The following is a 13,086-nucleotide window of genomic DNA, read 5'->3' as shown; positions in this document are numbered from 1 at the left end:
CCCAATTCTATTTCTCCAAGCATTTTCAAAACAGGTTAATCATCAGTGACCCAGAAGAGAGAAAGATGTTGTTCAGCTATGCAAAGAAAATTGCCAGTTTGTCAATGTTTTAAAGGTAATTATATCCTTATAAATAACTGAAATCAGTCTATTATCTATGTGGGCCAAAATATCAAAGGTTTTTTGCAGACAGAAGAGAATAGGGATTGAGAAATAATTGGCATAAATACTTTTAGAGTCACCTAGGGGCACAAAGAGCTTCCTCCATGAAGTTCACTTCCACAGAATCTCTTCTTGCTTTATGTGGCAGAACTTCTAATTGACTGATAGATCGAAACATAACAACAGAAATGTTATTTCTTCTGATGTTCTTGGTACCCAAAGTAGTTAGTTTGTGCTGCCCTGCAAGTGATGCTTTTCCTGTTCCACATGAGTGGTTCCAGTCTGGAGATCTCATCATTGGTGGGATGGTGTCTCAAATTTTTTATAACTTTATTGAAATTGAATTTAAGGAGCATCCTTCTTTAAAACCTTATCAGTTACCACTGTAAGAATATTTTTCTTCAAGTGTGTTAGCCAGCTCTCTAAAAAAAGTCTTATATGAGTAAAAGCTGTTTAACCATAATTTACATTTTAGATGTCCTCTAACCCTTCTTTGTCTTTTCAATATATCTGGTTGTGGGGGAAGAAATATTTTCTTTAAGTTAAAGTTTTCCTCATGAAAATACTTTAAAGACTTAAAGTCTTTTTGATTCATACATTAAATCTCCAAAATAATTATTCAAGTTTTTTGAAGAACATTTAATGAGCTGAAATTTATTTTTAAAAAACCCAAACATCTGCAAGCAGTAAATGAGTCATAATGGCTGAATTTGTTTATATTTTGTTTCATGATAAACTGATAGAAAAATAAATGTAGTTTAGAAAACATTATTTTCCCTATCATTCATATTTATTTCAAATCATCAAAACACTACAAATTATTACAGTATATTAATACATTGAACATCATCCTACTTGCAACCAGAGATAGAAAACTTTGTTATATATTTAGAAATGATGGCACATTATAAGCATTTTGAAATCACTTCTTCAATGGGGGATTTAACTTATTGACAGAATAATAACCAAATTCTATCAAAACATCCTCACCTTGGCTTTTGCTGTGAAGGACATCAACGAAGACTCTCAGATCTTACCTAACATCACCCTTGGGTTCCACATCTATGACAGTTACTACAACCCAAGGATGACTTATCGCACCACTCTGGACCTGCTTTTCAAATCTCAGGGATTCTTTCCAAACTACAAATGTGATAATCAGAAGAATCTCATGGCCATTATTGGAGGGTTAGATGCCTCAACTTCTTCCTATATGGCAGAAAGTATAAATCTCTTCAAGATCCCACAGGTAATTTGGGGAGAGAAATAAGAGAGAAACTTGTCTTCTTTTGTAATGAACATTCATAAAATAAATATAATAAGAGAATAAGAGAGTGGGAAGGGACCATAGATGTCTTCTAGGTCAACCCAGTGCACAAACCGTAGACCCTTGGAGTTGGAAGCCATTAGAGTTCATTAACTTTCAATATTTTGTCCTTTGTTCTAATGAATAATGACTTTCTTTCTTTCTTTCTTTTTGTTCAGTTGACATATGGCTCCTTTGCCCAAGACGAGTTCCAGGCTACTAAGTTATCTTCACTTTATTGCATGGTCCCAAAAGAGGAGAATCAGTACACTGGAATTATCAAGCTACTTCTCCATTTTGGATGGATGTGGATTGGAGTCTTTACTTTTGATAAGAATAAGGGAGAACATTTCTTGCAGAAAATGCATCCCTTGTTTTCCCAAAATGGGATCTGTTTAGCCTTCACACAAAAGATTCCACAACAAGCTCCATTCGAAGATCTTTCAGAACTTTTTGATCTAATCTCAATTATTTCTAATAAGATGGTAGATCAGAAAGCCAATGTTTTTCTTGTCTATGGCGAATCATTCACGGTTCTCTGGCTCAGAAGTATTGTATTTCTACGTGATTATGAAAATAAAGAGATTGCATCATTTAGAAAGGTTTGGATACTGATGTTTCCAATTGATTTCATACTGACAGGATTTCACAGGGCTTGGGATGTCCAGTTGTTCCACGGGTCTCTTTCATTTACAGTGCATTCAAGAGAAATTCGAGGCTTCAAAGAATTTCTTCAAGACATCACACCTTCAACCCACAAAGATGGATTTCTTCAAGAGGTTTGGGAGCAATTGTTTGATTGTTCACTTTCAAATGAAGGATTACCCTCAATGTCCAATCAAACTTGTAGTGGAGAAGAGAATTTGGAGAATCTACCTACACCTCTGTTTGAATTTCAGATGACTGGCCAAAGCTACAACATCTACAATGCGGTTTATGCAGTGGCACATTCTTTACATGAGGCAGTGAGATCAAGAGCCCAACACGGAAGCATTAAAATGTTTGAATTTTCAAAACTGCAGCCTTGGCAGGTAATGTCTCTCTGCCACACCTATCTTTTATTTCAGTGAATAGCCTTTCTCATCATAATCTAATATGACTTTTTTAATCTAATATGGCCACAGGTCAATACAGATACTGAGGAAAGAAAGTTATTAATATAACACCTGGTTATGATTTATAGAATTAAAAAAAACCCATGTCTTTGCAAATTTTAATCTAGTCAATGGAATTTTTGTATCATAACAAATGGGTAAAAAAACAAAAAACCCTAACCGTCCACATCTGCAGGTTGCCAGATATTAAGTAACAGTGCAATTTATGTAGACAATTGTCATAGCTTGCATAACAAGAGATGGACAAAGGAAGCGGTGCTTTATACAATCATTTAATATTACTTTTCATTATCCTTTCCATAAATAAAAAATATCCAATTTAATTAAAACACACATGATAAAATATAATTGGTTCTCTCCTCTCCCTCTCTCCCTCCCTTCTCCCTTAAAACTCAAATTCTAAAATCTGGCTTAATGAAATTTGTCAGATCCCAGGCTCTCAAATAGCTTGAAATGAAGAAAGAAAAGATAAGATTTTAAGTGGCATAGGTTTGACTCAGAAGCTTCAACACTGGAAGTTTTTAAGAAGAAATTGAATAACCATTTGTCTGAAGTGGTATACGGTTTCCTTCCTAGAGGGTTGGACTAGAAGACCTCCAAGGTCCCTTCCAACTCTGTTATTCTATTCTATTCTATTCTATTCTATTCTATTCTATTCTATTCTATTCTATTCTATTCTATTCTATTCTATTCTATTCTATTCTATTCTATTCTATCCCCATCCCCATCCCCATCCCCATCCCTATCCCTATTCCTATTCCTATTCCTATTCCTATTCCTATTCCTATTCCTATTCCTATTCCTATTCTATCCTATCCTATCTTTGTTCCTGTTCCTATTCTATTCCTATTCCTTTCTGTTCTATTCTATTCTATTCTGTTCTGTTCTGTTCTGTTCTATTCTATCCCTATCCCCATCCCCATCCCCATTCCCATTCCCATCCCTATCCCTATCCCTATCCCTATCCCTATCCCTATCCCTATCCCTATCCCTATTCTTCTATTTTACTTCTATTCTATTCTATTCTATTCTATTCTATTCTATTCTATTCTATTCTATTCTATTCTATTCTATTCTATTCTATTCTATTCTAATTCTTTAAGTAGTGAACAGAAATCATACACAAAATAGCCTGTTTTTAGTTCACTTTTATTGATTAACACTATTTACTATTAGTCTTTAAAATAAGATCAAATTAGTAATAGAGTAAAAATAAACATTTCCATACAATACAGATTATCAATTTTATCAATGTATCTATTTGAGAATTATTACAAAAATAGGAAGAGTCACTGGAAAAAAATTGAATACAATGTTTTTCATTATTATCCTTTCAATTCCCTTTCTCTTCCATTCACTTTCAAGTAGCTCCATCCATTTCTTCAAGGCAGTTCTTTTAACAATTCAGCTGGGGAGAGAGTGTTCCTGAATAAAGAAGGAGCAGCAACTGGGGGATTCGACATCATCAACTTGATCACATTTCCTAACAGATCTTTTCAGAGAGTTAGAGTTGGAGACTTAGATCCCAGTGCTCCAAAAGGGAAAGAATTATTCCTTGATGAAGATGCAATTATCTGGCAGCCAGCTTTTGACCAGGTTTGGAGTCATTTAATTAACTATATTTTATTTTATTTTATTTTAAATTTCAACAAAAACAACAAATAAAACCATCTTTCAATTTTACAGTGTGTCAGTTGGGCTCATATATCTTGTATGCATAATAATATTATTGTACATTTCTTATATTTATAAACCATTCTAATCAATATTTTATATCATTGTTCAATTATTATATTATCATTATCATATTAATTGTTATCTTTTAAGAACATATCTCATCCTTGCTAAGTTATATTCATTCTCTTATTCAAATTTAATCAATTATAGTATATTATTACTGTTACTACATATTTCAGTTTTTTATTCTTCTATCTAACCATTCATAAAATAACTTCCAAATCTTATAATGCTCTTTTTCCTCCTGTTCTCTAATTGCCATTGTTTGTCTATTCATTTCCTCACATTCCATTATTTTCTTCATTGTTTCCTCCTCTGAGGGAATTTTCTCAATTTTCCAATTTTGTGCAAATACAATTCTAGCTGCTGTTAATACATTAATAATCAAATATGTAATCTCTTTATTATAATCTTTAAGTAAAATCCCCAATAAAAATATCTCTGGTTTTAAATCTATATGTTGTTTTATAATTTTTTTCCAACTACATGTATATTTTAATCCAGTATCTTTTAGTTTCTATGCATGTCACCACATATGGTAATATGATCCAGGTATCTGATGACATATCCAACATTTTGCCGATTTGTCTTTAAACATTTTTGCTATTCTTGCTGGGGGTAGATGCCACCTTTAAAACATCTTATATAAATTTTCTTTATAGGCTGCTGACATTGTTAGTTTATAATTTGTAGTCCATAGTTCTGCCATTTATCCAAATCTATCCCATATCCAAAAATTTCCCCCCATGCAATCATTGTTTCTTTAACTTGCTCTTCTAATTTCACTCCTAATAAATAACCATATATTTTTTAAATCATCCTCTCTTCAGTGCCTCCATATGTCTTTGATGCTCAATATCTCTGCCATCTGAAAGAAAGATTTCAGCAATGTTTTTCTTTTTTAAAAAAATTCAATTTCTGTGTTTTATAGTCCAATTCTGTATGTACAATAGTGTTAAAGTCTCCAACAATGCATATGTTATCATATTCCAATTCAATTATCTTATTATGTAATTTCTTCTAAAATTCATCTTGTTTTAATTAATTAACTATAATTTGATCCATTATGACACCATGAAAATGTTTTTGTCTGTATATATCTTTTCTTTTAGTCTTTTTTCTTTGTTGAAAGAAAAAACATATATGTTCTGTACAAATGCTTGGTTATGTTCAAGCATTAACCAGACAAAATGACATTACAATGTGAAATGCCAGATTTTCATATTTGAGCTACATTTCCATTTCAAATCATGGAAGTCATGTTGTTTCCATAAGATTGTTATCCCTGCAATTCTTCAAACAGGCCATGAAAATTCTTTCCTGCCACTAAAGAGAATAATTAAACACTGTTTTTTTTAAAAAGGAGGACATAGTGGCTCAGGGGCTAAAACTCTGAGCTTGTCAATCAGAAAGGTTGGCAATTCAGCAGTTTGAATCCCTAGCACCGCATAACGGAGTGAGCTCCTGTTACTTGTCTCAGCTTCTGCCAATCTAGCAGTTCAAAAGAATGTAAAAATGCAAGTAGAAAAATAGGGACAACTTTGGTGGGAAGGTAACAGTGTTCTGTGCACCTTCGACATTTAGTCATGCCGGCCACATGACCACAGAGACGTCTTCAGACAGTGCTGGTTCTTCGTCTTTGTAATGGAGATAAGCACCGCCCCCTAGAGCTGGAAATGACTAGCACATATGTGTGAGGGGAACCTTTACCTTTACCATTTTTTTAAAAAAACTTTCTTTGAAAAACCTTTCATGTTTATGACCAGGTACTTCCAATTTCTCTCTGTAATGGCCATTGTTCCCCTGGATACTGGAAGAAAGAGATAGAAGGAGAACAATTCTGTTGCTATGAGTGTGTTTCATGCCCAAAAGGAAAGATTTCAAATCAAAATGATAGGTGAGACAGTCCATCAAGTTTTCACTTGATTGACTTAAGCAAAATGTAATTAATCACTTTAAGATGTGTATAAGTAGTAGTTTTATGAGTTCTTCGGGGTGAATGTTCCTTTCTATACTATATAAGAGAGTGGACTAGACTCTCTTGTTCAAAAATCAAAGTTTCTGCAAGATTTTGGCAGATAGAGTTTCCTAATATGGGCCCAAAATATATATCCATATCTGTGGCTATTCTGTCTCAGTATTTTTCCATAAGACAAATCCTGCTCAGCACGTATACCTCTCAGAGCAAAGTTCACCAAGCTGACAGGAAAAGAACTGACAGGAAGAAGCTGAAGTTGATAAGATTATCACAGAGGTCTGTGTCAGATAAAAGAAAAACATGTTTATCAGTCAGAAAGTTCGTTACTTGTATCACGTAGCCTGGACTCAAAGATAAAGTTTGTAACTTCTTTGTCTTTCTGTAATCCCTCACCCCCCTTCTTTGATTCAGCACAATAAAAGAGGACAGCGTAGAGCAAGCTGGCAGCCTGAACAATCCATCTGTCTCAGGCTCAACTGGGACAATTCCAACTGCCCCAGGCAATGCGCTGCCTCACCTAAAGATATCTTCGTCTTGTGTTCTTTTTCTTTTCGCTTTTGCAATCACTTTTAAACTCACCCTGGATAGGGTCCTGCTTTTGCCAAACTTCGCCCTTGCGAGGGCTTCTCTGTATCTCACTCTTGCGAGGTCCCGTTCTGAGAGGAATTCAGCAATCAACCAGAAGATCGAAACAACAGACCGGTCGCTCAACGCGACAGCTGGGGGCTCGTCCGGGATCCCTTGATTCGGACGGGATCTCTTCAACTTTCTGGTTCCAAGGTGTGACTTCTGGCTAGAGGTGCATCGCCTTCACTCCCATTGCTACGCACCTGGCATAGGTTTCGCACGAATCGTAAGTAATGGGCTCCTCACTTTCTCAAGTTTCGTCAGGGCACAGGGGCGAACTTTATAGTCTAGTGAAGAAGGCTAATTCCTTTCAGAAAATTAATGGTACAACTGTGTACCCAATTTGAAGAAATCTTTAAATAAATTTATAATTTATATTGAGGCACACTGTCCAGCCTATCCATCTGCTGGAACTCTTAGCCATTCTCAATGGGAAAAATTAGGAAAATATTTACATGAAATTCCCAGAGCTCCCATGGATATACTTATTTCTTGGAGAGCAATAATGGCTGTTATAACAATTGTTTATCCTTCTTCTACTCTTCCTGAAAATTCTCTTTCTCCTGTTTCCTCTGATTCCCCTTCTTCTCATTCAAAAACTTCTACAATTTCTTCCTTACCACCTCCTTATCCTGACATTTCTTCCCCTCCTCCCCTCCTCCCTACAACCCACCTCACATTCCTGATGTTAACCCTATCAACTCCACTGATTCTCCTGCCTCCTTGCCTGTTCGTAATACCTTTCAGAAGGCACTGATTAAAGGATTCTTTTCTCTAACATCTTCTCAACTTGCTGCTTGGCACAATGACTATCGCTTAGCAGTTCAATCTGTTGCAACAGCTGGCCTTCCTCAAGCTGTTACCCTGGACCATCTTCTTTGTCAGGGAGCCATCCCGTACTCCACAGGATGAGATTCAGATGGGGCAGGGGTTATCCCATCATGAGAAAGGTCCTTCTCAACCTTCTTTGTCTTTTAACAAAATTCTTCAAGGACCCCACAGATTTTCATTCTTATTCTCAGTGTGTTCCATCTTAGAACAAATCATTTAACTGTCTTTTATAACTTCTCTGTTGTGTCTGTTCAACCTGTGGGGCCGTGATCTTATGTCTCAACTTAACACAAAACTCATTATTGATTAATGGAATCTTTTGTTAAAACTCTACCATGTGTCAATACTATGTAAATAATGTCTTGCTACTCTATTGTTCTGCTTTTCCACAATTTCTGATGTACTTGAGAAGACAAGAGTGGGAAGCTAAGATTGTTTATTGCACGTAGATTTGATGATAAAGATGAAGGAAGGAAATGGAAGTAGGAAGGAGAGAGATGGTTTGTGGATGTGTTGTTTGGAGGAAGGAAAGAGGCTTTGACAAATTGAGAAGGATGTGTATGTCTGTGAATGCAATGAGGGAATTCTGGATGTTTGTTTGAAAGTAAACAAGAAAGTAGCAAAGAAAAAGAAATGAGAGGCGACCCCTAGTGGGCTGCTCTTTTCAGAGAACATAGATTGATTCCACCAAAATATCAGAGAAAGGGAGGGGCAATACCAGCCCATCGCTTTTCTGAGTAAAACTCTCTGTCTCTGTTTTCTCAACCCACCTTGGTTCAGCTTCAGCAATATCTGGGTACCATAAACTGGGCCCGACCTTTCCTGTCTTTAACCACCTTCTCTTGCTATCCTTTCCATTCATCAACTACTGACTGCAATAATTGTTCAAATATCAAATACAAAAAATCTTCATATCTTGAATGGTTACATCTACCACACACTCCAAAAACATCTATTTTTACTAGAGCAACACAAATGGCTTCTCTTATAGAAAAAGGGCGTAAGAGAACCAAAGCTCTAATGGGAATGGATATTTTTACATTGTATATTCCTTTTAAGATCACTCAATGGGAACCTCTTTTTCAGACTTCCACAACACTGCAGGATGCGTTGGAAGATTGGTGTGGCCAAGTGTCGTGCCACCTTCCCTCTGATTCACGATTGCAGGTGTTGAAAACAGTTCCTTTTGTTTTACAATCACCTTTTGTCCAACAGCCATTGAAGGAAGGCTTAACTGTCTTTACTGATGGTTCAAAAAATATTGGAGCATGTACATGGTACGAAAATGCTCAATGGCATAAACGCTTAACTACTTCACAATCATCAGCACAACAAGCTGAATTAGCTGCTTTCCTATTGGCGTTGTCTCTTTTTTCACAACAATCTTTAAATGTAATATCTGATAGTATGTATGTTACTCAGATGGTTGCTCATATTTTTGATGCATATATTTCTCCTGTTACACCTCCTCTCTAATGAAACTTTTTTACAGCTTCAGACACTGCTGAAAAAGCGAGAAAAACTTTTATTTGTAGCCCATATCAGAAGTCATCAGCAATTGCCTGGATTCCTAGCAGAAGGCAATCATATGGCAGATGAGGCTTGTAAAATTATGGCCTCCTCTCCCCTTCTCCAACAGCTTTCACCTGGGGAGAGCCATGATTATTTTCATCAAAACAGGAAAGCCCTAGTACGACAATTTGGAATTACATATCAAGAAGCCACAGCAATAATTCAACAATGTCCAACATGTAGCCTGCAGGCCAAAGGTATCCCTGAAGGCGTTAATCCTAGGGGTACTCAAGCCTGTGATACATGGCAAATGGATGTCACTCATTATCCTCCCTTTGCTCCCTGGAAATACATTCATGTATCAGTAGATACTTATTCAGGGTTTATTATAGCAACATTGCAAAGAGGAGAGGCTACAAAAAATGTTATTAATCACTGTATTCGATCATTCGTAACGTTGGGATGTCCAAAAATTCTCAAAACAGATAATGGTCCTGCTTATGTCAGTTCTCCCTTTGCTGAGTTTTGTCATAAGTGGGCCATCACACATAAGTTTGGCTTACCCTTCAACAGCCAAGGTCAAGCGATTGTGGAGAGAACACACTTAACCTTGAAACAAGCCCTTGATCGGCATCTGGGGAAAAAAGGCTCAGGCCCCCCGAACCTCCCAACGTTGCAAAATATCTTAAATGTTTGTCTGTACACTCTTAACTTTCTCAATCTTACTGGCTCTCCTCCCTCCACAGCGGCTTCTCGCCACTTCACTAAGCCAGTAGTTCCCTCTTCCCGTCCTCTTGTTTATTCCAGACAGCTTCCAGATCCTGCGTGGAAAGGTCCTGCACAGCTCATTACTTGGGGAAAAGGTTACGCTGCTGTTCAACTTCCTGATCGAGTGCTTTGGGTTCCTGCTCGCTGTGTCAGACCTTACCATGGCAAACCTGACTCTAACCCTAATCTTTCTTCTGATATCAATACTTCCTGTCTTTTCTCAATTTAAGGCATCTCCTGATGCTATTTTTGCTTTCCTTGCTGACACTGTTACCTTTATTTTTAAAGATAATCTTCTTTCTGCATGTAATTATGTTTTCCAACACAACGGTAGTTTTCTTTCTCCTACTTCTGACATAACTATTTACTATTACTATTCTCCTTGTTTAATATTTTTAACTATACATGTTACTCCACTTACTAAAGGTTCTTATTCTTGCTTAGGATTTTTTCACAATCACACTTATTTCAATCACACTGTTCTATTGCTTTCCACTTCTTCAGTGGCATCTACTCCACTATCCTCTGTTTTACTTACGTTGCCATCTCAAGCTAATTCTGAGACAACTTTTCCTGGAGATAAACTACGCTGGCATCTTCGTTGCTGCTTTCCACCCTGTGATGTCACCAACTGCATATTGCATCATTCATCTTCCTGGGTTCCTGATCGCTACAAACCACCTGTCGTGCGAAGACGTCACCTCATCCATGATGACACTCATCGCAAGACTACAGCTCTCATTCGAGCTCGCCATCTTGGGTATCCTGCCTTCATCGCTGACAACTCCATCTCTAAGCAGTCTGCATCTCATGCTGTTCCAAGATTTGGCTATCATCGCACTCCTCGAAGTATACAATCATCTTCTACAAATGAACATCAACCTCAAACTTACACCTGGACTATCCTTGATTTTCAAGGAAAAATTTTAAACACCACCACTAATTATACTCGATGGCCATGGTTTCCTCAGCTTTTCATGGATTTTGCTGAAATGGGGACAGGAGTAGAAAAATTTGCAGACAAAAAACTACAAGCTGATACATGGGACAAGCAAGGCTCCTGTTCTCCAGCACCTGCTGACAACTTTAGACTATATTTTTGTCCTGCTCATAGTACTGGTACTTCTCGTTCTGCCTGCCTTGGGGTAGTTGACAGATATTGTAAAAAATGGAGTTGTGTATCCACAGGTCATATCTGGTGGGAAGCACCTACCAAAAATGACTATATTCATATTACCCGTGCTCAAGCACATCTTCCCTGCTCTCAATGGCCTTGTTGTGGACAGAGAATAAATCCACTCAGAATCACCTTTACTGCACAAGGAAAGACACTTGCAAGAAAACAATGGATGGTTGGGTTTACTTGGGGAGGACGTCAGTGGGATGGTCAAGGAGATGAAGGGAATATTTTTACAATTCGTCTTTCTATATCTATGTCTAATTATGATGTTGGTCCCAATCCTAATTTGAAATCAACCTTTCTACAAAAACCCAATATTCAGGTCAATTCTTCTTACACATTGTTAGCAACTACACTTAATGATTCATCTAAAACTGATAGTTTGAATACACTTGACAATGAAGTTAACAATACTCAAAAAACAGTTAGCTTTCTCACATCTATCATTGAGTCAAAAGACCTTGTCAGAAGACCTTTGCTTTAATGGTGCTCTGACCAAGAGTCAGAGGAAGAAATAGACACTAATAACTCCTTTTCTCCCAAAGAAGTTTTGTTAACTATGCCAAGCCATGATTTGGGGGATGAGGACTTTTCCTCGTATGAGTTGGTTCTGCAGAAGGCATCAACAAACCCGAAGGGTTTGTTGCCACCTTATGGGACTACTCGGGAGGAGAAAGGACTCTACCTAGAATCATGAGCACAAAAAATAAAGAAAAGGAGGAATTGTGGCTATTCTGTCTCAGTATTTTTCCATAAGACAAATCCTGCTCAGCACGTATACCTCTCAGAGCAAAGTTCACCAAGCTGACAGGAAAAGAACTGACAGGAAGAAGCTGAAGTTGATAAGATTAACACAGAGGTCTGTGTCAGATAAAAGAAAAACATGTTTATCAGTCAGAAAGTTCGTTACTTGTATCACGTAGCCTGGACTCAAAGATAAAGTTTGTAACTTCTTTGTCTTTCTGTAATCCCTCACCCCCCTTCTTTGATTCAGCACAATAAAAGAGGACAGCGTAGAGCAAGCTGGCAGCCTGAACAATCCATCTGTCTCAGGCTCAACTGGGACAATTCCAACTGCCCCAGGCAATGCGCTGCCTCACCTAAAGATATCTTCGTCTTGTGTTCTTTTTTCTTTTCGCTTTTGCAATCACTTTTAAACTCACCCTGGATAGGGTCCTGCTTTTGCCAAACTTCGCCCTTGCGAGGGCTTCTCTGTATCTCACTCTTGCGAGGGTCCCGTTCTGAGAGGAATTCAGCAATCAACCAGAAGATCGAAACAACAGACCGGTCGCTCAACGCGACACATATCTTCTATGATCACATCATCTATTTATTTATTTTTCTTATTTTCAACTTTATTTGCCTATTGAGGATTTATTTTGTTTCCTGTAAAATTAATAAAGAAGAATATTTGTAGCTCAGATCTTTCATTGCCCAACTAGGTAACATCTTTAGGACTAGCTTTGATGATGTTAGTTTGGGTAAAGAAACATCTGCAAGAAAACAGACAAGCTGAGAGAGCATCAAGGACCCCTTCTGAAAGATTGTTCACTCAGTAAACAAATACATCATAGATGTTATAAACTTGGGATATATTATGCTTATTTGTTTAAAAAAATGCTTCTTGGTGTCTTCTATCTTATGATGTCATCTTTATAAATTGTAATAATAATCTAATCACTGTAAGTCTAGCGAAGGAATATCTGACCTAATAAATATTTAGGAAGTAAAAAAAAGACTGCTGGAAAAAGAAAAGCTAAGTACTTTATTCATAATAGAAAACCCTAAATAAATATATCATTTGAGTCAATTAGCAATGATTTAACTCATTTGTTAATCTTTTTTCTTTTTAGCCTACATTAAAGTATAA

General features: G+C 36.9%; 1 protein-coding gene across 1 annotated transcript; it reads left to right on the top strand.

Annotated features, from left to right (window-relative positions):
- Positions 1 to 1,127: 1,127 nt before the first annotated feature.
- LOC148129165 (vomeronasal type-2 receptor 26-like) lies at positions 1,128 to 4,035 on the top strand. The gene is made up of 3 exons (XM_087948299.1): positions 1,128 to 1,411; positions 1,648 to 2,499; positions 3,949 to 4,035. Exons 1-3 carry the CDS (start codon positions 1,250 to 1,252, stop codon positions 3,949 to 3,951), a joined length of 1,017 nt encoding a protein of 338 aa, XP_087804425.1. The 5' UTR covers positions 1,128 to 1,249; the 3' UTR covers positions 3,952 to 4,035.
- The last annotated feature ends 9,051 nt before the right edge of the window (positions 4,036 to 13,086 follow it).

Source organism: Notechis scutatus, chromosome Z, assembly GCF_049901735.1.
Source record: "Notechis scutatus isolate UNSWTSFEM ecotype Mainland chromosome Z, rNotScu1.2, whole genome shotgun sequence".
Taxonomy (NCBI): domain Eukaryota; kingdom Metazoa; phylum Chordata; class Lepidosauria; order Squamata; family Elapidae; genus Notechis; species Notechis scutatus.
The sequence above is the reverse complement of the archived record's forward strand: the minus strand, read 5'-3'. Positions and strand labels throughout refer to the sequence as shown.